This window comes from Pseudopodoces humilis, chromosome 4 (genome assembly GCF_049639895.1).
Source record: "Pseudopodoces humilis isolate 2021_Gansu_Grassland_sample_001 chromosome 4, ASM4963989v1, whole genome shotgun sequence".
In the NCBI taxonomy this organism is placed as follows: domain Eukaryota; kingdom Metazoa; phylum Chordata; class Aves; order Passeriformes; family Paridae; genus Pseudopodoces; species Pseudopodoces humilis.
In genome coordinates this window covers 74,827,825-74,852,164 of record NC_142203.1, presented here as the reverse complement: position 1 = coordinate 74,852,164, position 24,340 = coordinate 74,827,825, and the positions used below count along the sequence as shown (strand labels likewise).

General features: G+C 43.8%; 1 protein-coding gene across 1 annotated transcript in view; it reads right to left on the bottom strand.

The window, feature by feature from the left end:
• LOC148184538 (urea transporter 2-like) overlaps positions 1-24,340 on the bottom strand; it is a 307,863-nt gene that overhangs the window by 5,691 nt on the left and 277,832 nt on the right. The window contains exons 4-7 of the mRNA XM_088054095.1: positions 6,584-6,776; positions 4,634-4,823; positions 3,595-3,723; positions 1,040-1,232 (exon numbers count right to left, since the gene is read on the bottom strand). Coding sequence (XP_087910221.1) covers positions 1,040-1,232; positions 3,595-3,723; positions 4,634-4,823; positions 6,584-6,749 — 678 coding nt within the window. The 5' untranslated portion in view covers positions 6,750-6,776. The remainder of the gene's footprint in view (positions 1-1,039; positions 1,233-3,594; positions 3,724-4,633; positions 4,824-6,583; positions 6,777-24,340) is intronic.

Here is a 24,340-nt window from a genome sequence, read left to right as displayed (position 1 = left end):
CTCCAAGCCTTTTATTATAAAAGATGTGCTCCATCCCTCTCATCACCCAGGCTGGAGCCTGGGCTGGCTCCAGCAGCTCCACGTCCTTGTGCTGTTGTTGCCCAGGGCTGGGGCAGCTCTGCAGGTGGGGTCTCACCTGAGCACAGGGGCACAGGGGCACAATCCCCCCTCCCCTGCTGCCCACGCTGGGGGATCAGCCCAGGGCAGGGGGTTCAGGGCTGGGGCAGGTCCAGCTCTCACCCCCAGCACCCCCAGGTCCTTCTCCCAGGGCTGCTCCCTCTGCTCATCCCCAGCCTGGATTGATCCCAGGGGCTGCCCTGACCCAGCTGCAGCTCCAGCACTTGGCCTTGTTAAACCTGAGAGGTTCCACTTCTCCAGCCTGCCCAGGTCCCTCTGGATGTCATCCCATGCTCCAGGTGTGTCAGCTGCACCTCTCAGCTTGGTGCCATCTGCAGATTCCATGAGGCTGCCCTTGATGCCTCTGTCTGTGTCATTAATGAAGATATTCAGTGACTCGGGTGCCCATATGGACCCCTGAGGGACACCACCTGTCCCTGATGTCCACAACCCTCTGGATCAGTTACCCTATTCTCCTTTGGGAAGGTGACTCTCCAGACCTAGAGCTAGATGTGAGGGGACTGGGTATAAATGAGTTTCTGTCACTTTGAAATCCTGGTCTTTCCTCTAAATTTTCACATTGCCACTGACTGTGTTGCTGATGGTATTTTTACCCATTTCTGGACAGCAGGAGGCCATATCCAGATGTGTGCTGGATGTACACTCAAGACTATTTTTGGGACAACCCAAGTTTGAGTGGAATGAAGCTCAGGTTCCCTGCTCCCTCAGGGTCCACCAGCCTGGATCAGCCAGGACTGTCCCTGGGGATTCTGTGGCACTGCTGTGCTTGCACTGAACCAGCCCCTGTACTTCTGAGAGTTGCTCCTGAGTCGTTCTGACCCAGGTGAAAGTGTCACCCAGAGGTGAACCTCATGCTCACCTTTGCAGTGAAATAGCACAAACTTGATGTAGTGAAGCTTACCAGAGGCACATTGATGTCAGACCAGGTGATATTGGGCACTGCAGCTATGGGCTTGATGAGGGTTGTGGGGAAGAAGGGGTTGTAGTGTCCTGTGGCTGCCAGGTACAGGGTGACTGCAATGTTGAAGGGCAGAGTGAAAACAGGAAGGTCCCATTTGCTGAAGATGGATCCCAAAGCACTGGACAGAACTGGGCTGAGAACAGGAGAACAAATACAATTATAACTTCACAATTAAATACTGTTAAAACATCACAATTTATAGGGGTGAGACAGCCTTCCTCTTTGGTCACAAAATGGTAATTTTAGCAAATAAGGGCAAATACAGTTCCTTGTAGCAATGCCAAGTGGTGAATACTTCAGTATCTTCATCTGCATCAAACAAAGAGTTGTCAAAAGCTGTTCATATTTCTGAAAAAAATAATCCCACATCCATGTATGCACCCAATACAGCATTTGGGCATGGGCAGAGACAGGCAACCTGACTTATTATTCAGTTTAAAATTTGAACAAGAAACAGAAAATGAAATTTTGGGAATGTCACATGAACTGTGGAGAACTTTAAATGGTCCAGAAAAGCTGCTGTCTTTCTTGAGGAGGCAGGAGGGAGCTGGAAATTACCCAATTTGCCTTTTTTCTTTTTTGCCTGTATTTTTTTTTGTTGTTTGTTTTTGTTTTTTGTTTTGTTTTGTTCTTGTTTAAAGATTTTGAAGGATATCAGGAGATGGCTCTGAAAGAGAAATAAAGAAGAAGAAGTGATCAAAAAGGGTAGAAAGGTCTTCAGTTAAGAAAGATGGAAATATTTGCTATGTTAGACACTTTTTGGGGACTGTGAGACCCAACAGACTGTAAAGAAAGAGCCACCACTGTAGCAGAGCTAGGAAAGGTGTTGGTACCAGACTTCACTGAGACTTTGATGTAATTTTGTTCTGCCCAGGTACCATACAAAATCATACAGTATACTGAAAGCTGAGACTTGTTTTTAAATAGCTTGATTATAGCTTGATTTAATATTTTTAGCATGTAAAGTTTTTGGGTAGAGACTCAGCCGAGAGCAGAGCACAAAAGACATGCAAACCTTCAAAACCTGTTCTTGTCTGTAGAACCTGAGTTATAATCTTTGTTTGATCTGCTCTCCTCAGGATATTTCCAGACTGCCTGATTTCCACTTGAAGTATGTGTCCTCCATATTGGCAAGGTAATATCTGGTTTTTATGGGCCCCAGAAAGCTCAAGGAAGAGAAGAAATGGGCAGTCCTTGGTGCAAATGGCTCGTGTTCTCCTTCCAGAAGTGTTCTTCTGCTACAGGTGAGCTGAAAAGCTCCTATAGTCCACTCCAAGTAGCAGTGAACATTACATAGTTTATAAAAAAACATTTTAAAGACTTTAATTTTTCAAGGAACTGCATTTGAGCCCTAGAAGATCATTAAGCCGTTTAAAATAAAAAATGACCCCATCCAAATTATTTGACACTTCAAAAGCAACATCTTGTGTCCTGCTGTATAGATACTATCAGTGGGAAAAATGCTTTGCTCTCCCTGTGTAATCTCAGATGAAGCCTATTCTTTTTTTGACAAGATTGGTTCCCAAAGGAGTTTACAGACTTCCTTGCTTGCAGCTGTTAGAAAAAAAAATAAAAAAATCAGTACTTCAGTGAAAATGGTGTCCTAATTTCTGTGCTGAAATATAAAGCTTCTGTCACTTACACATCTTGTCAGGAAAAAAGGAAACAGTTAAATAAATGCTGACTTCTAAAGCTGAAAGTAAAAGTATCAGTTAAAAAAATCACTGAAGTGTCTGATTTTAAAATATTTCAGCTCTAGCCTCAAGACTTGTGATCTAAACAATGAAGAAAATTTTGAACAAAAGACCTCAAGGAATTCTGGCAGATAAGACAAACTAAACGTTCTTGCAACATCTCCTGGGTTTCGAGAGGTTGTTATAAGATGACCTTTACTGAGAATGACTTAAGAAATAAAATGTAAAACAAATCTAATCTTAAAAGCAGTGAAAATCCAATAATAGCTTGCATCTTACTGCTTACAGTGATTAAAATGCGACTATTAAATTAATTTCAGTTAAGGCTGTTAAACAGATTCTGCAGTGCTGTTCAGATCCATATTCAAAAATGGCAAAATTTAATCCTGGAAGGACATAGTCTGTCCATTGGAGCTACTTGGAGGAATTAATTTTTGCTCATGACTGGTTGCACATCTGACAAGGGGAATATTGAATTCAGCCCTGGGATGAGTGCAGGGTTGATTCGTGGATGAGGAAGAAGCGTTGTGGTGTTGGGTGCAGTGACCTCCCACCCGTGTGTGTCCTGCTGCTGAGGGCTGTTTTTGGAGGATTGGGGTGGGACTGCTTTGCCTGTGTGGTATAATCAGTGTTTTTGTGCCCTTCACTCCTACCATGAGCTCTGTGTGATGAACACAACCCTCCGGTGCCATCCAGTCTGGAGTTACTGGTGTAGGGCAGAGGAGGCCTCAGTGTGCCTGAGCTGTTCGTAGCCAGACCCACCCTTTGGGAATTGTCCCTAGGAGGATCAGTGGCACTTACCAGGCCATGGATATCACTGCCACAGGGGGGAGAAGCCACCAGTAGTAATCCCCTTTGTCAGAGTAGACAGCCATGAGCAGGCCCACCAGGATCCCGTTGTAGCCGTGCAGCCCGGCTGCGATGGACGGCCTGTGATGGAAACAAGTGCGAGGTAGAAAGCTTTGCTGCAGGTGGGACCCATCTCTGGGACCCACTGAAATGTGGTTTGTGAGTGTCCTGCCCCCAGTGAAGAGATGAAAAGTGAGATTACTGATGTACAGCCTTGCACCACCTGTGGAAGGGGGAAGTTTGGTGGCTGAGGGATGATGGAGAGGGATCCTTGTGACTCAAAGGACCTATGTGGTTGTGAGATGAATTATGGATTTGTCTTTGCAAACAAGCTGTGGGTCTGCTGGTAGATAAAACTAGCACAGAAAGATAAAAGAAACAATGCGAAGGACTCCACTCACTGATCGACGAATGGAAAAAACAGTATTTGCCTTTACAAACTGTAGGTGTGCTGATAAATGAAACTGGATATTAAAAGATGAAAGAAACAATGGGGAAAAACCATAAATTCCATAAGAATTAAAAATTAAAAGGGAGGGTTATACATTAGAGAGGAATCTTAGGTATCAGGCATTCCAGGAAGTCTGTACCTCTCAAGTACCTCAGCCAAGGAAAAGAGAGAGGGACATACAGCCAGGAAATTAGGATAGAAAGGAGGCTGCATCCTCCAAAAATTTGAGAGACCCCAGAGGAACGCCCCATGGCCTCTCCCTTTATTCAAATAAAGTAAAAGGACCCCTCTGTCTCTTTTTTGGACATAAACCTCTGGTGTTGGTGGATTAATTTAATGTGAGGATGGCTATAAGGGAGAAAGAACTGTCTTCAGGAGGACAGACAGCCACAGGGACAGGCCAGCTCTTGTTGGGCCATAGCTCTGTCTTCACCTGAGCCTTCTGTCTCTAACAGGAGGCAATGACCCATCAGAGGGCTCCAAATAATATCATCACCATCAATTTTTATGAAGTGCATGAGGACACGAGGTGCCACCTACCTGTCCTGACTGAGGGCCAGCGCAGTTAACGTGGACACAGTGGTTCCAGTACAGCCTGTGAGCATCCACCAGGGGCTCTGGATGAAAAGCCCCACTAAAATGATCAGTCCACTGAGAGGATTGTTGACAAACATCACCTGAGAGGTCCCTCGCAAGATCCAGTCCACCAGCTGAACCATTAAGGGTTTGTCTGGAGGAGATCAAGGGAAAACACTGTTGAAAAGACATCATTTCAGCAAAGCACAATCTCTGCAGCCCCTTTCTGGGCACAGAACAGAGGTGAAATATTAACAGTTCTGTAAAATAAGTCTCTGACTGATTGTTGTCTCTGCATATTTTGCATCTGTCACTTGAGAACTAATATAGATGGACTGGGCACTGCTAAAAAATTCATGGAGGGACAGACAAACAAGTAACTTATTTATGGTGGTCAGAGGATTACTTGCATGGTAGATCACTTTAGATTCTGCTATAAATTCAATAAGGAGACAAACTCTTTTTGGTTTCTAATTCAAATGCAGAGGGGGACTCTGAAAATACTTTGTACGCATGTAGGGAAATATGAAAAGGAAGCAATTTTTCTACTGTAGGAAGAAAATCAGCAACCCTGAACATGGTGGTATGGTGTATATAGGAGATGGGGTCAAAGGTTTCTAAAAAGTATTTTGAGAGCTAAAGAACCTAAATTAGAAAACAGTAATTATAGCTTGGACTCAGGGCAAAGAGGCATTTCTAGAGGACAAGAAGTTATTAGAGAGGGTTATTGAACCTGGGCAGAGTAAACAGACACCAAGCACAGATACCTCAAGTGAGTGCAGGGAGAAGGTGGGATGAGGGCACTGCAATAACTTTTTGCTGCTGGTTCTCCTCCTGCAAATTGACTTGAGTTTTTCTTCTGCCTCTCTTCTGGGAAAAGTGCAACCATTTCTGAACTGCTTTGTGCTATTAAAGGATGATGCAAGGAGAATGGATGGGAGAGGGAAACTGCTTGTGTGTACAAGATGTTCAGATGTTCATGCAATGTGTATATTCAGCTTTTATTGTCTTCAAAATTTGAAATTAATCATCTTAATTTGATTGTTCATTAGATGCAGTGTAAGGTTCCAGAGTATTTTCTGAATATGGGCAATGGCTTATTCCTAAGAACTCCTTCCAAGCAGGGTTAAGGAGGAGGAGCTAGAAGGAGGAGGAGGAGGAGGAAGGGGCTCCTTAGAGGAAAATGAACAGGCTTGTCTGAAATAATTTTAATTAGTATTTGGTGTTGAGCTATGTATCAGCAATACACTTAGTTTCAGACACAAGCATTAGCTGTAAAAAGTCAAATATAACCAGAGGACAGTGGCCAAAGCTTTCCAGAACACCGAGTAAGAAAAGCTGTCTACAAAGCATGGACCACTGGAGTAAAGGGAAAACAGGAGGAGATATTCCTGTGTCTGGGGATCACACTGGCCTGGCTGTAAATGGATGTCTCCTATTTCTCTCCCATTGCTGGAGGAGTACTGCTAACAACCCTAGTCTTGACAGAGTACTCACAGTTTTATATAGCTTCTCAAATCCTCATCCCCAGTAATTACAGGTAGCTTGGACTGTCTGCTCATGCATTGCTCCTGTCTGGACAGTGAACCTTTGAGATCAGTCTTGGCTTCTGTTTTTTGGCATTGTGACACTCTCTCAGTGCTTCTGGGCACTGCTATGTCAGATGTGATGCTAATGACATGTAACTGATTAAGTGTGAAAGACATCTTAGGACCGTGCTGAATTTTGCCTGCTGCCATAGTGATGGCCAGAGAATGCAGTGAGATTGTCTTCCTGAGAGTGAGATACTTAAAAGGCCAGAGTTTGCAGTGAGCTTGGACTGTGCTGCTTCTGCTCTGCTTCAGGGGGTGAAACACACTTCACTGGAGGTACCGCTGGCAATATGGATATCCCCAAACAGACCCTCCTTCTTACTTTTCATCCACTCTCCATATTCTTTCATTTCTCCTGTGAGATACCCAAAACCATGGAGGATCCAATTTCCACTTCTCCACAGCAGGTCCTGAGCTCTTGGCATCTCCTTCTTGTACAGCTCCCTCTCATTGGGATGTTTAGTCACAACGATCTCGCCGAGCTCCATCCTCTTTTGGGTAATGGCGAAGGGCAACTGTAAATCACAGAGACAATGTGTTAGAAAAAACCCTTTTGGCCTGGTCTCTGACAACCTGCAGAACCCAGTGGTGATATCTTTTTTTAAAAATGGGATGTTTATGGAGAAGGGATCTGCTGGATCCACAGCTGGGAGGGGTGTGTGCTGCAGTGGTGTCTCCTCTCAGGGGTGGGGACCAGGCAGTGCCCTGCTGCTGTTGTGGGGCTGTGGCACACAGAGCTGCAGGGGGAAAGAGATTTGTGGCATGGTGCCTTGCAGCACTCCACCCTCACTCCAGCTCCTAATGCAGCCTGTGACAAGCTGCTGGTTGGACATGACACATGGCATCTGCCAAAAAACTGAGTGGCACCTGTGTGCTGACCATGCTTGGGTGAGTGTAGCTGCTGTGGCAGGTGCTAAGAGGGGAGCCTGCTGAAGTTTGTCCAGCAGTGAGCTGGAGACAAGCAATGCAAATTGCCAGGACGGCAGCAGAGAGTAGGGGACGAGAAAACACGAGAGGAGAGGCTGAAGTGTGTGTCCTTTCTGATGTTGTGAGTTGGTGCTTTTGTATATCATCAGGAATCTATGATGCTCCTCATTCCATATCTGCCTTTGATGGGCCATCAAAAGCAACCTGGGGTAACATCAAAGCACTGCACAGAAATCAGCATCCACATGTGGCTTTTGACAAGGACAAGAGCACCAGCTCAGGGCTGTGTGCACCTCAGCAGGTGAATATTCAGGAGGAATAAGGGTTTATTAATCTCTCAATTACAGTTATGGGGCTTTGCTCATTAAAAAGTCATTACCATATAAATCTTAAAGAGAAAATACACAAATACACTGCAGTGTATTTGTGAGTTACACTGGTGAGTTACACTGCAGGTTACACTCTCAAAATTGCATCCCTGCTGCCTGGAGGAGCCTGGCATCAGATGTGGGATTTGCTCTGGTGATCTTGATATAGTGTGGCTGGGTTTCTTTTCGGTATTGCCCCAAAGTGGACTGTGCTGTGAAGGGCTTGCCCCCTGTTTGGTGGAATATGGGCACCATCTTCCGGTGGGAGCTTGTTTATGGGTGGCTCGGAGAGGCTGTCTGTCGGAGCTGGAGCCTGCAGCAGCAGCAGGGAGGGATGCCTGGCTGCAGGAAAGGCTGCTTTGCAGAGAGGAACACTGTCAGGAAGACGGCAAAAATACCAGTGGCTCTAAATGCCCTTAGACGAAGGTTCTTGAGCAAGGAAAGCTGTTTTCCTTCTGTCCTGGCAGCGCGAAGCTGAGTGCAGCCCTGCAGAGAGCTCTGGCTCTCTCTGCCGGCAGCTCTTCCCACGGCAGCCAGAGCCTTTGGGGTGACCTTCAGCACCAGCATCCACACAGGCTGCTGTGTGAAAGCCTACTAGCAAAGCCTAAGCATCACTGCCTTTGTCTGGGCCTAATGGAGGGGCATTATAGAAGGTATTACATGGTCTAAAACAACAACAAAAAACCAACCAAACAAAAAAACCCACAACAACAACAAAAACAACACAAAAAACCCCAACCAAATGAACAAACAAGCAAACAAACAAAAAAGTGGTTGTGAAAGGAATAGACACCTGCAAATCTTGAATCAGGTAATTAGGGATTGGTTTGGCTGGGAAGGAACCTAAAAGCTCATCTCATTCCACCCCCTGCCATGGGCAGAGAGACTTTTCACTATCCCAGATCATCTTCCACTATCCCAGGGCTGTCCAGCCTGGCCTTGGACACTTCCAGGGATGGGGCAGCCACAGCTGCTCTGGGAAACCTCTACCACAGCCTCACAGACAAGACTTCCTTCCTTATATGTAAGCTAAATCTCCCCTGTTTTAATTTAAAATCATTCCCCCTTGTCCTGTCCCTGCAGGACTTGTCCCCAGTCCCTGGGCAGCTCTCCTGGAGCCCCTTTAGGCCCTGCCAGGGGCTCTCAGCTCTCCCTGGAGCCTTCTCTTGTGCAGGGGAGCAGCCCCAGCTCTCCCAGGCTGGCTCCAGAGCAGAGGGGCTCCAGCCCTTGCCCAGGGGTGTTTCAGGGGGTTAACAGGGAGGTTTTGAGGTTCTGCAAAGTTGTGCTCAGTGTGGGAATAAACAAGGAGCAAAAGAAGAAAAGGGGGTGGTTTTATTATCCTTCTTTGTTTTCTGATCTGTAATCTCATTCTGGCCAGAAGCTGAGTCCTGTTCCTGGTTTAAGGCAGCCTTGGTGACTGTCATTTTTGGCTATTCCTTCTGGCTAGCCAGGAAGTCCTTGGCATATTGAACACTGAGCTGGACTTCCCCTTCTCCTCCCCTGTGTCCTCTAGGCTGAGGGAATTTGCAGTGGTTAGATACTGGGAATTTACATCCCTCTGAGATAGTAAGAAACCAGCTCTTACTGGAAAAGCAGATATTTGTGCCTGGTTATATCCCATGAGCACTGGGGCTTTGTAAGATGTATAATTTCCTCAGGTGTAGCTCTGGGCACCTTCAGGTGGAAGCCAAGCCATCTGAACCCACACCTGACAGCAGAAAGCTCCTGCTGTTCCCACAGGCAGCTCAACCTGGGTGCTCTATAGGCACCCAGTATTTTTTGGGAGTGACATAGGGTCTGAGGGCAACAGCACAAGCAGAAAAGAGACTCCAGGGAAATGCCAGGCCAGCACCTGGCCGTCACTGAGGTTGCTTTCCCTACAGAGGTTCACAGTCATATTTAGCAATTGACCTGATAACAGAGATTAATCTCTGGTGAACACTGGAACAGGCTGCCCAGGGCAGTGGTGGAATCAAAAACTGTCTGAATGTGGCACTTGGGGACTTGGGTTTGTGGTGGCCTTGGCAGTGCTGGGTTATTGTTGGACTTGATGATCTTAGAGTGCTTTTCCAACTTAAACAATTCTATGCTTCTGTGATCCTATTCCATTTTCTCTACTTTGTTTATTTGCTCATGTTCTCCCTGAAGTGTTTTCCAAAGAATTCCAAGGGCTGAGGTGGGCTCAGGAGCTGCATTGGATCCATGTAAGGGAGACTGGAACATGTCCTATGGTCTTGAAGTTTTAGGGATACATCAATAAAGAAAGGTGAGTGGTCCCTTTGCTGTGAACAGTAACCACCATGAGCTGGGCAGTACAGCTGTTACCAGCAGGGAGAATAAATGCCAAGGGGTTGTGTCTAAATCATCACAGCACATGAAAAGCTTATGCTAATTTTAAACCCCATCGGGAAAAATTGGGGGTTTTACAAAGCAGAAACATGACTTCAGAGCTCCTAAACCCTGTACTTACAAGGCTGCACAGCTCAATTCCCTCTGAAACTGAGATATGGGACCTGTGTTTTTTCAAATTTCTTGTTTTGCTCACATCATTTAACTGTCAGGGGTTAAAGGCAATGTCATCATATTTCCCCTTCACAAGGAGAAATCATAAGACCCCTCTGCAGTCAATTCCCATCTGTAGAGAGAAAGTAATATCTCCAGAGAGTGATTGGTATCTCTTTTTCCTAACTTACCTAGCTGGGTAGTGAAAAAGGAAAAAAAAAAAAAAGGGTGTTCTGCTCTCTTTTTCCACTGGCTGCAGAGGGTGGCTGAGCTTTTAGAGGTCTGTTTGCAGGCAAGAAAAGTTCCAGCCTAGGAGACTTTGCCAAGGTCAACCTTGAAGTTTTTGGAAGTGGGATCTATAGTCGCAGGCTAGTGCTTTTAAATCACCGAGCCATCTGCAACAGGCCTGTAACCTGCATCAAGTCAGACATTGAAGTTCTGGGGCTAAGGAAAAAAAACCCCAAAATTAGCCCCTTTTTTATGATTCCTGTTTTCTTTCTTCTTATGGATTGGAAAGAAACAAAGTCTCATCTTGGATGGAGCACACTCACCCTCCTCAGACGGCAAAGCGACCTGGGACATGGCTGGAGGAGAAGGCTGAAGAATTACCAGATTTTGTGGGAAAGAAGTAGTGGGGGAAAAAATAAAAAGCACAAAAAAATAAAAGCAAAAAAACCCCCCAAAAACCAAACAGCTATCAGGGGGTGCTGAAAGCCTCTGCAGTGCTGCAGTGCTGAGCCATGGGGCTTTATGAAAGAACAGCCCAAGGGGCTGCAACAGCTGGGTAAAATCCTGGAGGGATGTGGTGGACACAGTGATCCCTGCAGGATCATTTCACCCTGGGAAAAAAACCACCATTTCTCTGCAGAGAACACCTGTCAGTCTATCGATGGGCTGGTGCTCAGTGGTACAGGCTGCATGAATAACAGAGAAATCATTCGAACAATTATCTAATTAAGGCTAATGAGAGCCTGATTCACTTATGGCACACCTAGGGCTGATGAGGAATTCCTTGAGAAAGGGCCTTTTGTTAGCAAACACCAATTCATCAGCGTGGTAATGAGCAGTCCTGCTTGATAAGAACATTTTCCAGACTGCAGGGTAGTGCCAGGTGGTTGGGACTCACCTCCAGACCTACCTGTGCCTGCTCATCCCCCAGCAGACAGCTGCTGCAGCCTGCTTTTGAGGTGCAGGGTGCTGACAGCACAGAGAAGTGTATCTTTAAGGCCTCCCAGACTGAGCTCTTGGCTTGTGCTGCTGAAGAAAATGTTCCCACCATCACAAAGCCTTCACTGACCTGGTGGCCTCATGCAAATTTAAAAAAAAGTAAAAAAAAGACCAATTTTTTTTGTCAGAACAGTGAGATGGTGCATGGCCAGCGTGATGGGTGACGAGAACACTTGGGCCAAATGTTCTACAGGGCTGCTGTTTGTGTTGGGAGCCCGGCCATGTGTTAAGGTACCTGAAGCCAAGCCTGGATGAATTATCTTTCCCCTTCTGTGCTGAGAGCCCAGTCATCAGAAACGCATTGACTTCAAGGGATGTGGCCTCACAAGGGCCTTGAAGAGAAGCAGTTTGCAAAAGCACATTTCTCTCATAAGAAGCCATAAAGGAATAGAGAAGAAATGCCATGTACAGCTAGGGGGAAAAGCTTTGGGAAGGTGACAGAACGCTAGGCTGAGTCGGCACGGCCTTACCAAGTGAGGCTCTACCAGGGATCAACCTGTTATGTTGAAAGCAAATGAATAAAGCAGGGCATTTCAGAGCAGTTGCTGAGGATGCATGGAGCACAGTTTCTGAGACTAGGTACAAACCCCTTAGCGACAGACCTTTAAAATAAAAAAAACAAACAAAAAACAAATAAAAAAATCAAACCAAAAACACTTAAAAGGAAAAAAAATTGCTCAAGTGACCTTTTTACCTATCACAGGCCTTAAATGAAGCCAGATTCCACAGCAGTTCTATCATATCTTTACACGCACAACCACAACAATTAGCAGCTGAGGTAGTTTAATGGGGCTAAATATGATTCTCACATCCTTATTTAGATAATTGGTTTTTACAGTGTGGTCTTGGAGTCTTTCTGTGTCTTCCTTTCCCAGTCTCTGTACTGTGTAACACAATACTTTGCTCCAAGGTGAAAGTTTACTTCTTCTTTCCCTCTCTGCTGCAGCAGTATCTCCCACTCTGCTGGTGGAGGCACAGAGCTTATTTAATGGATTTTATTTGTGTCTGCGGTAGAAGCTGGCATTATTTGTATTTGGATTGTCTGTACACCCCCAGTCACACACATACACACACACACACTTGCAATGTGTGTAACTGTGAAGGAGGCTCTGGCTTCCTTACCACAGGTCTCCTGAATGGTGTTAGAAAGGGATTAATGGATGCATAAAAGAGTTTGTGTGGAAATGGACATTGTCTCACCCCCTGCCATGGGCAGGGACACCTTCCAGGCCTTGGACACTTCCAGGCATTGGGCAGCCACAGCTTCTCTGGACCTGTGCCAGGGCCTCTTCACCCTCACAGGGAACAATTTTTTTTTTAATATATTATCTAACTCTAGTTCTCTTGCTCTTGACTCCCTATAACCATTTAAAGGCTTATTGCTGTGTTGCCTCTCCATGGCTGACATGGAATGATCAGCATCATCTCCAGGGAGATCAGCCAGGTGTGTGGGACATCATGGTTGGGATAGGATGGATTTACTTCCTGAAGTTTCAGCCTCATCCTTGTAGTGACACAGAGAGACTGAAATGGGACCTGTGAGGGTTGGATGTCTGTACCTGAGCATCTTGCCTTGACTTCCAGTGAAGAGCTGGTCAATATATGCATCTAGAGCATGATTCATCCTCTCCCATCCTACACAGATGAATCATGTCCCAAATGCTGTCACATTTTCTGTCTATAATGGGAAAGACAGACAGCTCAGATGCACACAGCTGTACCACGTGTATGCAGGGAGAGGCGTGATGAGTCTCAGCTAAATGACTGTCCTAAGGTTACTCAGGAAATCTGTAGCTCACCGGGATATCAAACAAGTACACCTTCATGTTTGTACCTAGTGCCTCATACATGAAGAATTTTCAAAATCCTGTCTGTTTTTTAATAATAAAAGTAGTTCAGATCAGGTAGATATTTTAAGGCACAAAAAATCCTGTTTTTCTGCATATGGTTCCAGTTATAAAACCAGAGGGGAAAACAAATAGAGAAAATATGAAATATAAAAACCATAGCTTCTAAACAGAATGTTTTTCAAAGGTTTCCATGAGGTGTTGGCTGTTCGGCAAAGCAGACTGTAAAACAATTTTACAAGCCACATTTATTCTAAGAGCTCCACTTATTGAAGTACAATTCAAACTCTTGTTCTGCCGGCCAAGTTCCATAAATTAAACACTTGTCCAATAACACATACCTCTCCACTGTTTCTTTTTGGCTTTTTGTGTTTGTGTGTCTCTCTCACTCTTTTTTTTTTTTAAATCCTTTGCAAGTGGAAACAAAAAAGGGTTTGCTTGTTTTAGGAATGGGTTTAAGAAGCAGAGCAGTAAAAGTAAAAATAAGGCAAGGAAAAAGAAAACAGGTCAACAGACTAAAATGAGACTTTTGTTCCATTATTTTGCATCCTGCTGACACTGATTTACAGCAAGGGCTAAATCTGTGGTGTGAAGCTGTGTGGTGTCAAACATTCAACTGAAGTTGTGCCTCTGGATATTATGAGGAACTTGCCAGGTGACCTGACAGCTCTGAAGAGAGGTTGGATGTGAGTCCTGCCTTCAGAGAGAACCCAATATCCCTCCCTTCCCTAGAGCTATGGCCTTAGAGATGTGACCATCACCAGGACCAGCCTTTTTTTAGAAGAGAGGGGACAGGGAAGGGTGAGATGTCCTGTCAGATCTGGAGCAGGAAAGGACCCACAGATAAAGGAAAAGCCCTGTCAGTAGTGCTCCTGGGCTCACTGGGCCTTCCCTTTCCCACCTTTTTCCCTGTTTATCTCTGCTGTCACCCACCTTCAGCTCATGCTGCTCTTTCAGTTTGGTCTAGAGTCTCATGTCCTGGCTGTGTCTAAACCTTGCAGATTCTTTTATTGAATCATAAAGGCTGGAAAAACCCCCAAGACCACTGAGTTCAAACTCTGACCAATCCCCACCTTGTCACCCAGACCAGAGCACCGAGTACCACGTCCAGTTTTCCCTTGGACACCTCCAGGGGTGGGGTGTCCAATGTTTAGCAATGTTTTCTGCGAAGAATTGCTGTCCTGTCCTGTTATATCACTTCTCCTTTAGCGCAGGATCTGTCCTGATGGTCACACCTGCCTTGTTGTGTCAGCATCTTCCTGAGTTTCACTTTGGTGTGACCCCCCCCGTCTTTCTCCTCCACACTGACCATCAGCTGCCTGTCTTCATTTTCATTCATTCTTCTTTTTCAGAACTAGTCACTGCCCCGTCCCATCAAGAGGGAAAAACTGACTCCCACATCCCATAACACTACCTCCACTTGTCTGAAGCATTTCTAAAGATCCTCTCTGGTGGTGCAAAGCTTAGACATCCTAACATGAGCTCCAATGAAATGAATGCCTTCTTTATCCCCAAGAGTAGTGAGGTGGGAATAATACAGCAAGAAACTGGACAGTATCTCTGCTTTCTTATTAATTCACAGTGAAAACTTGGGTAAGTCAGCTGCTGAATGTCATCAATTCAGAGGTGACCTCTTAAGTGAGAATAAATCCTTTTAACTCACTACAGTGATTCAGGGTCCTACTCTGTAAGGCTTGAGTGTGATGGAAATGAGCAGCCACATGTGAATCAGTTTGGAGCTGCCAGAGAAATTACTGTTCTTTGTTGAGGACTACCTTCTGCCAGGCTGAGATACTATAACTGATAGGAGTGAAAGAGAGGACAGGGAAGGAAATGTACCATAGGACATTTTAGTGTGGAAGAAGGCAGATTTTATTTAGCTTCTGTTGAGGGGGATTTTAGGCAGCCTGTTCATACTGCAGTAAGTTTGGAGGCAGTCTTGTGGTCAGTCTCAAAGGCTGGGGAGTGACCAAAAGAAGGCAGGGACATTAGCTCCTTCAGAGGGGCAGTGGTTAAAGGTGATGATTCCTGCTTCAGCTGCTCACTCAGTCTGCAAGAGCTCAAAGAGGGCTTTGAACAAAGATGTTTTTCTGGTTTTCTGTGTGGCTGCTTAGGTGGTGCTATGTGGTTTTCTCACGCCAGGAAGCACAAAGGGCAAGGCAGGGTTGGAGTGTCCATGACTCCCTTGGTGCTCTGCAGACAAGGGATTTGTGATCTGCAACACCTGTGCTCCAAGACCAAATGACTAATGTTAAATACACTGAGAAACCTTTTTTACTCTATGCAAAATTACCTTGTTGTTAAACCTTTAAGCTCTTCATTTGGGGTTGGCTGTGCAAACCTTGGGGAGCTGGCAAAACCCCTTCGTTTTGGTGTGAAATACATTGCTGCTTTTTTTCCTTTTTCTAGCCTAGCTTAGCAAAGGTTTGCTTGTAAATATTTTAACTGCAAGTACAATCACGTGGTGTCTGCTGTTCCTGGGCTGATCCAGCTGAATACTGGGCTGTCTTTAGCAAAGCATGGTAAACCACAGACTGTAAAGTGCTAGGTACTGCTCACAGTGAATTAAAATGTCAGAGCATGGCTATTATTTGGTTAATCTTGGGACAAAGCACTCAGCATTTTAATATGGTAACCGCAAAGGCATTTCTCCATATAGTTCACTTCACTTGCTCTTTAATAGAAAGTTAATGGGGATTTTCTTTTTTAGATAGCAACAATTTATCATGTGTTTCCCTGGTAACTACAACATCGTGAACCTTCCTTGAAAACTCCATTGGGATTCCTGCAATGTTTGTGAGCATAATGAATGGTAAGTGTAAGGCAAACCCATTGAATCACTTTATTTTAAATTCTGGCAGAGACATAATTTCCCACAGTTCATAAACATTTACAAAAAAGGAGTTTACATGAAGAAAAACAGTTGTTTTTATCACTCAGATCAAAGAATACGTTTATCTGGATGTATGGATGCGTTTTCTTCCAGCTTTTGATAAACTCAGGTGACAATCTTTAAGAGGCTTCACAGACTAGTGCAGAACCTTTGAAGTCTGCAGCTTTGCTCACCTGAAAACACAGACATCACTTCTGCTCTCTGTTCTGTGTGAGTCTGAAGTTTGCACTTCAAAGATTGTAAACGACAGGACAAATTTCCCGAGCTGCCAACTCCAGATTTATTGGAATAAAATGGTAAAGTGTGGCATGTTGCAGGGTACTCAGGAGCAGGCTGGATGGTGCTTGGAGCAACCTAGTGGAAGGTGTCCCTGTCTATGGCAGGGGGATTGGAACTAAAAGGCTTTTAAGATCCCTTCTAATCAAACTTTTCAAGGATTCTCTAATTTGGGGTGGTGTCTTCACCCGCCCTGTTGCAGCTTATCTGCTCCTGTGCCATGGTATTGGCATTTGTGCACTGGAGAAATGGCCTTATGTCTTTTTGAAATGCAGTGCAAGGGATTCCCCTAATGTTAATGGTCTTTTCATCAGACCGAAGAATGGAGAGATGCAGAGGAGTCAGGGCTGCAGATAAAAACTTATGTGACGGAGTCTGGCTGTAATCTCAGGTTTTATTCCTCTGTAGTTAATAAAACATCACTTATAGAAGTGAGAGAAGGGTCATATCCATCAGTCTCAGTGGAGCTGCTCTGGATTCTTGTTGCTGTACACAAAAAATGTTCCTGGTGCTGTTTGCAACTGGGGACTTGTTTACTGCAGGATGGAGCAAGGTTTTTCTTGCTCTTCATTTTGTGGAGGATTTTGAAGGGGTGTGCAGACCAGCCTTGTTCCTTTACAGAAGTTTCTAACAACAAAAAAATTAAAATGGCTATAATATATATATATATATTTATATTTAAATCTTTATAAATGTTTAATTTTGCTTTATTTTTTTTTCTTTTTTAGAAGCTACTATTATCTGTCTCCAATGTCACATGTGAATGTTCCCTGTGGCTGCAAGGGGAGAGGGGACATTGCTGGCTAATTCTGAGGCTGTCTAGAGTTGTGACAAGTGTTTTCTGAGGTTCAGCCTTACCCACAGATGCAGGTGGTGCTATCTCCTCTTTCCAAACATGTTTCTGGTAAAGAACTTAAAACCTAAGACCAAAATCTGCCTTCTGTCTTCTGGAGACTGACTGAGTTATGGATTTAGAAAAAATCTCAGGGTTAAGATTTGTCAGCTTCAGCGTAACACATCCCAGTGTATTGATTTATTTTATTTTGTACAGAGGGCATTTTTTACCTGTTTCTTTTGGCTGTGGTGGCAGCCCTGTCCGCAGCTAGTGTTGGAAATGGGGTTAATACCCATTGTACAGGGGATAAATGAGACTAAAATCTATGCAATCATATATTTTAGATGAAATGTCCATGTTTGTGAGGAAAGGGAAGGCAGACAAAAGAGAAAGAGCATTTTGCCAGACATCCTTCTGTGTATCATTTGCAAGTGTGAGTGCTGTGAATTCCCCTACAAGGCTTGAAGATGTGTTCAAATTGAGCTTCCAGAGAAAAGAGTTTGAAGATCCAGGGGGAGGTCAAGGTTTGGCTCTTCCAAGAGCCAAAGAGAGAAAGGAAGAGAAGGAAGAGAGAAGAAGAGAGGAAAGGAAGGAGTGGAATATAGGGACCAGTTTGGAGTGTGAGAAATGGGGAAGTGGAGACAAAGTCATAGCCATTTTCTGCAATTAACACCTAGTTCTTCAAGTGGAAAATAGATGGAAATGTGGTATTGGTGACTCTAGTAAGGTACTCCAAATTTCACCCTGTGAATAACACTGGGCTCCCTCTCATAGCTGGGTAGCTGAACAAATTTGGGGATCATCTTCAGGCTGAGCAGAGTGCACTGCCTGAGGCTTGGAGTCAGTTGCAGGTGCAGAAATTACTTGGAAGAACATGGAGGCAGGTATTAGGAATTTAAAATTTAAATTTTTCACTGAAGAATTTTAAATTAAAAAACATATCAGAGTTGTAGAATTGGTTCAGGCCACATATGTTCATAAATTTGTACAGTTTGGGCTTTTTAAAAAATGTTGTATTGCTACTTTTTGTTTAGTAATAATAGCATGTAAGAAGATAGTTTTAGGTGGGGTTATGAGTATGAAATTATTTACTGCAGAATGGTGGCTAGGGTTGAGTTTTGTTAACTCCATAGAGAAAAGCTGTGTGTTGCTCTCAGTAGATTTGGCTGCCTTATTCTGTATTTTTCCTTGGTGTGTATTCCTGCCCTCAGATCAGGGATAACTTCTGTGAAACTGGTGACTACAGAGCTACAGTCATTTTCAAATTTGCAAGTCCTGTGATGGAGAATATTGATATCACTCTGAGTACTTTAAGCTCTAGCCTCTTGATGTGCTTTATGCCTTTTTCATTCTCTGTATTATTAGTACAAGATATTTTTACAGGATTTGAAAGATGCATTGCAGAACCTTACTGCTGAACTTTGGCACGGTGCTGAAGGAAAATACAGAGTTTGCATCAGCTTGTTTTACTCGCAGTAAATTTTCACCCTGAGGAATATGCCTTATCTGCAGCCAAGGTTAGGTTTAGTGCTGGGTTCTATTGTAATGCTCAAAATGCAACATTTTGTTTCAATGAAGGCTTCCAGTTACGTGGAGGAAACATCTAACTAGTGTGAGTTATTTAAATGCCACACTCTTAGTCTTGTGTGACCCCGAGTGCTTTCTGCATAGCCAGTTCTTGGGTAATATAGAATTTATGAGACCGAAGGAGGCTTAATGAAGCTTACAATATAAATTTGCCAGTTGTACTGAGTCCAGTGCAAAGGTTGGGATTAGTTTGGAGGTCATGAAAAGTTGATTTGGAAAGCCAGGGGTTTGGAAAGCCAGACATCAGCTTGCCTGATGAGAAGGGAAGAGCCAAAGGCTGCTTCCACTTGCTTTGAATCCCTTAGTCTGAACCTCTGAGGTGGGGTTAGACTCAGGGTGCACCCCAGGGTCCTTGATGTGGACCAAAATACATCTCCACAAAGCTGATCTGGGATTTCCTCTGTTTCCAGAAAATGCTGAGGTGACATAGTAGGTGAAGAAACACATTTTAAATAATTTTGCCCTTGACATTAAATATGTCACCTCTGTGCCATGGTTATGTTTTCCATGGCTACAGCACAAGTCAAATACCATGGCTGATTCCCATGCCCCACCATGAGTAAATACTTAGTTTTGCACTAAAAGAGAGGAAAAGGTCAGATCTCTTTCTCTCTTTGGATATAAAAGAATAATTTTAGAGAGAAAGATGCCTTTTATTGCTAAAAAAGCAGCTTCAGGTCACTCCACATCCAGAAGTAACAGCTGTGTTTAGCAGAGTACTTTGTCAGAAGAAAATAAAAAAAGATCAAATGCAGAAAGGGAAAATAAAAGAGTTACAGTCTGCATGTATTAAAGCCTAGTTTAGCTAAATTCAGTGATAATTTTTCAAAGGAGAAAAGTACTGCAATAAAACATTTATTGTGTTTTCGTGCTTGTTTTCATTCCTTTGAGAAAAATGAAACAGTTTTAAGACTCATTCTATACTAATTTTTTTCTTAGTTTTTCAGTTCAAGCATTAAAAAAAATAAAAAAAAAAAGCCCAAAACAGTTATTCACACAGTTCTCATTATAGATTTTACTAGAGAAAAAAGTTGTAGCTTTCCGGATGGCCTGTCCCATTCAAGAAGGCATAATTTGGTTTAAATGGACATTGGCAAGATTCTTAATAAGAGTATGAGTTATTAAAGAAAACCAGATATTTGGAATTGAAACGAGAAAAAAAAAAATCTGAGTATAAAAACCCCTAAAATACATGTGCTAGGAATAATTCATCAACATGACTTGTGCTCAGACCCATTTGGTGGAGAATTGTTGAGGCCCAAGGCACAAAAAAGGATGTTTGGGCAGCAGAAGCCAACTTGGAGGCTGTAAAGTGATTTGTTTCTATTTCCTTGTGTCAATTTAAACAGTCAAATCAGCTTTACAGCTCTGAAATAAACACAGTTTGGAGTTTATGTGAGTTCAGGATGGTGTAAGTGTATGTTTTGGACATAGTAGGGAAATGAGAAGAATCATTTGCAACCAATTTGCCAACATATTACTGAACTGACATATCAACAAGCTGATTGAGGTAATGGGAGAGATAAGTATTTTAAGTTGTAAAAGTGTAAGAAGCTGAGAATTTGGAGAAGGGAATTAGTCTTGAAGTTCAGCAGTCATTCATAGCCAGGTACAGGATGGTGTGAGGGGAACTTGGGCACTGCTGTTCCTGCCTTGTTCCTTGACTTGGTGCAAGGGACTTTTGACTCATTGGAGAATGGACATGCACAAGGCAGAGGACAAGTGACCTGTGGGTTGCATTCATCCTGCCAAAATATCATCCAGCCTGTCAGCTGTCTCTCCCTGACTCCTGTCCCAGGCACAGTGAGCTGCTCCACCTCCGCTGGCAGTTGGCTCCTGTCCTGGGGTGCGACTTGATCAGAAAATACTTCTCTTAGTTTTCCAGCCTAACATGGAAGAATGTCGTGCTTGTTGACAGAGCTGAAAATGAGGGCAACTGAAGGAAACATCCTTATTTTATCAGACCTGCATTAAGTTTGTGGTTTTCTGCAGCAATGTGAGTGCCTGAATTCTCTGGCCCCAATGGGGTTGGTTGCCCGTCAGGATCTGTCCAAAGCTCCAGCATTTGTGACTCACAGACACCAAGTCCCTGTTCAAGCCCTGCTGAAGTCAGGGGACACATGGATTGCTCTGTTGTCCTCTCTGGAGCAGGCCACCTACTGACCTGAAGCTTTTGGCTTTTCATCAGTTTTAAAAATAATTGATATGAATTGTGATAGTGACTGGTTTGTAGATCTTGCCTTTGGCTATCCACAAAGCTGCTTAGAGAATTGCAATCTTTATATGACCATGGATATCTCAGCCGTGTCACTGAACTCAAGGGCAGCAAAACCTTCAGGGATTTATTATTACAGAGAAGCTCTTCCTGCTTCTGAAAGCCTCTTAAAATATTTTATGCAGCATATACTTACTTATCCCTGGACCTTCTGAACATGGTTCTTCCACTGCCTAAGGCCTCAGTCAGCTCTAGAAATAACCCTGCCCTTGCTTTAGAAAAGTGCATGAAGTGTCTTGTTTCATGTTTTACAGGTGGGGAGCCTAAGAGAAGGATCATTTAAGTCTGACATGTTTGCTTGTGATTATGGAAATATCTGTAATCAAACATTTTAACAGTCAGTGCTATTTTTCTAATCTGTGTGTGTGCAGTCTGATGTCTTTTGAAGGCAGCAGGAGGCAGGAAGGCCTCACAACAGGGAAAATTAAGCCAATTATCTCTGAGTAGATGTAAGGACTAAATGCCCCAATTTTAACCTACCACTTCAATACCTCTATGATTCAGCCTTTCCCTCTGCAGCAAAATGGGAATCACTCTGCTGGGGGCTTGGGGTGGGACCTCAGGGAGGGAGGTGAGGGTTTAAAGAGCTTTTCAGCCCTTTTTCTCTGTTCTGACAACCCCTTCCAGTGCCACAGGAGATATCATGATGTCCCATGGATGGTTTGGTGATGATTTGCCAGCCCAAGCTGGGCCTGAGCTCTGAACACAGGATCATAGAATTGTTTGGGCTGAAAGGGACCTGGAAGACCATCTCCTTCCACCTCCTGCTATGGGCAGGGACACCTTCTACTGCGCCAGGTTTCCCCAAGTCCCATCCAACCTGGCACTGGACACTTCTGGGGATGGGTTTGCCTTGTGGTGTGAACTGCCATGGCTAAACCCTCTTCTGTGGGTGATCCTACCAGGGGTGGGCTGGTGAGTATCAGTCCTTTCCTCCTGCCCTCTCAGACTGATCCTCTCCATCATTACTGGCAGCATGTTTTGGCCACAAGCCCTCCTGCAAGACTGCTGCTGTGTATGGAGTTTATTTCTGTATCATGGCTGAAGTCATGATGAAATTTATAGAGGTCAGCACAGGTAAGTATCCCACAAAAGCCCTGCCATAGAAGTTTATGTGGGTTTAAATATCCAAGCAGTCTCATGTGAAAAACAGAGTTTCAGGCATTTTGGTATTGCCATTGGTTAAATAGATTTCAGGTCTTTATTATGCTATTGAAATACTTGAATCACCACTTGAACTAAATGAAAGCTTACTGTGTGTGCATATAATTGTTTTTCTTGCTACCTTTTACTTGATTGGGGTTGAGTAAGGTTAGCAAAAGCATTAAATTAATTTTCTTGTAAAGTTATGCATTATGAAGTAAGAGGTATAAAAGTTGCATTATACATGGCAAATGTCTTGAGGGTTTGGTTTATAGACTTGTTTATATTTTTATTTTAATGATTATTGCTTTCTTTGTGTCATTTCCACTTTTGAATCTCCATACTCATTACATTTTTATTATCTCTTTTATAAAATAAATGGCAGCAAACCAGACAATTTTGTTCTTGAAATAAATAGATCCAAATATATCTCTCAATAAATTAAATGTTGTGGCTGCAAGAGGGACTTTTCCAAAGTCACTAAGCTGGAGGCAAAGTCAATTAATAGCTGGCCTTTCATTTTTATGGACCACGGCATGCAGCACATCCATCTGACTTGGCAGACTTGAAATTATCCAAGAGATAGCTGAACCACATTGAAAGATATATCAGTAAAACTGGTGCTCATGGAAGGCAACAGATCAACAGTCCTAGAAATCACATCCTTGTGAGCTACTTGCAAACCCCCCTGAAGTAATTTTGAACACTTTCTCTTGACTTCAGGGGGCTCTGAATGAGGATCTCTGCCTCATAGCGTTTTCAGGGGCTAAGCAAACTTTAGCTACTGATTATCACTGTGGATCTTAACTGGTACATATTCCCAAATGCATTGTGAGACCTGTGGGCATAGCTTGTACTTATTGGGAATCTTTCAAAGCACCAAACAGAAGTTTGTCTGTTACAGAACCACCAAATCACATGATGGTTTGGATTGGAAGTGTCCTTAAAGATCATCTTGTTCCACCCCCTGCCATGGGCAGGGACACCTTGCACTGTTCCAGGTTGCTCCAAGCCCTGTCCAACCTGGCCCTGAACAGGATCTGGAGATGGCAAATAAGAGTTTAATTTCTATATCTGCAGTACAAGTGCAATTACTCTTCATAATCTTGTGGGTGAGGAGTCTAGAAATGTCATGAGGAGGAGCTGAGGGAGTTGGAGTTTTTTAGTCTGGAGAAAAGGAGGCTCAGGGGGAGCCTTCTCACTCTCTACAACTCCCTGACAGGAGGGTGGAGTGAGGTAAGGGTCAGTCTCAGCTGCCACATCCAAAGTGAAAGGGTCAGAGGAAATGGCTTGAAGTTCTGCCACAGGAACTTCAGATATATTCTGGAAAAAAAAAAAATTGTCACTGCAAGAGTGGTCAGGCGTTGAAATAAGTTACCCAAGGAGGTGGTGGAGTTACGATCTCTGGAACTGTTTAAGGAGCATCTGGATTTTAGGGGTGATTATGGTGTTGTTGGTTGATGATGGGACTATCTGGTATTGAATGTCTCAACCTCTGTGATGATTCTGTGATAAAAATGACTGGTACTTTTTAGTAATAAGTGGCCTCTGTTCTCTGTAAATATTTTTTTTTAGGTGTGTGCATAGATTTTGCTTTTAATAGCCTTTATATTCTTTGTATAATTTTGCTGTTCTGAAACATATGTCTATCCAATTTTTCCCTTCAGATCTAAAGCTGTAATCCCCACTATATATACACAACAAGCCCTGGGCTACCAAGTCCTCCTCCTGATTGCCACCCATAAATCCAATTTGTAACCCCATAGACAAGCCCTTTCTGCATCTAAGAACCAGCTGTGTTTCTCCCTGGGTATTTCCATGTAAAGTCTGTTCTAGAGCTTTGTTGAATTTGATGTTAATCAGTTTCTTCCTATTTTCTCTTGTTCTCCCAGTCTTCTTCCAGGCTCACTGGGAAATTGGAGCCGTGGTGGTGAGACTAATTGCCTTGTTAGGAATAAGTGAACTGAATGAAATCAGCCCAGTGGTGTGAGCAATAATATTTGGTAGCAGTCAGGCTCTGGTGTGCTGAGCTCCTGCCTGCTCAGCTGACCAGGTTTGCCTTGTATTGTGCTCACGTTTCTACAGGTTTTTCTGTATCAAACTTTTCCTTTGTTCCATGTTTCTATTCCAGACTATCTTGGAGCAGAGCCATCTTTTTGGGCTGCATATGCAGAACACGTGGCCTAGTGGGATATATTA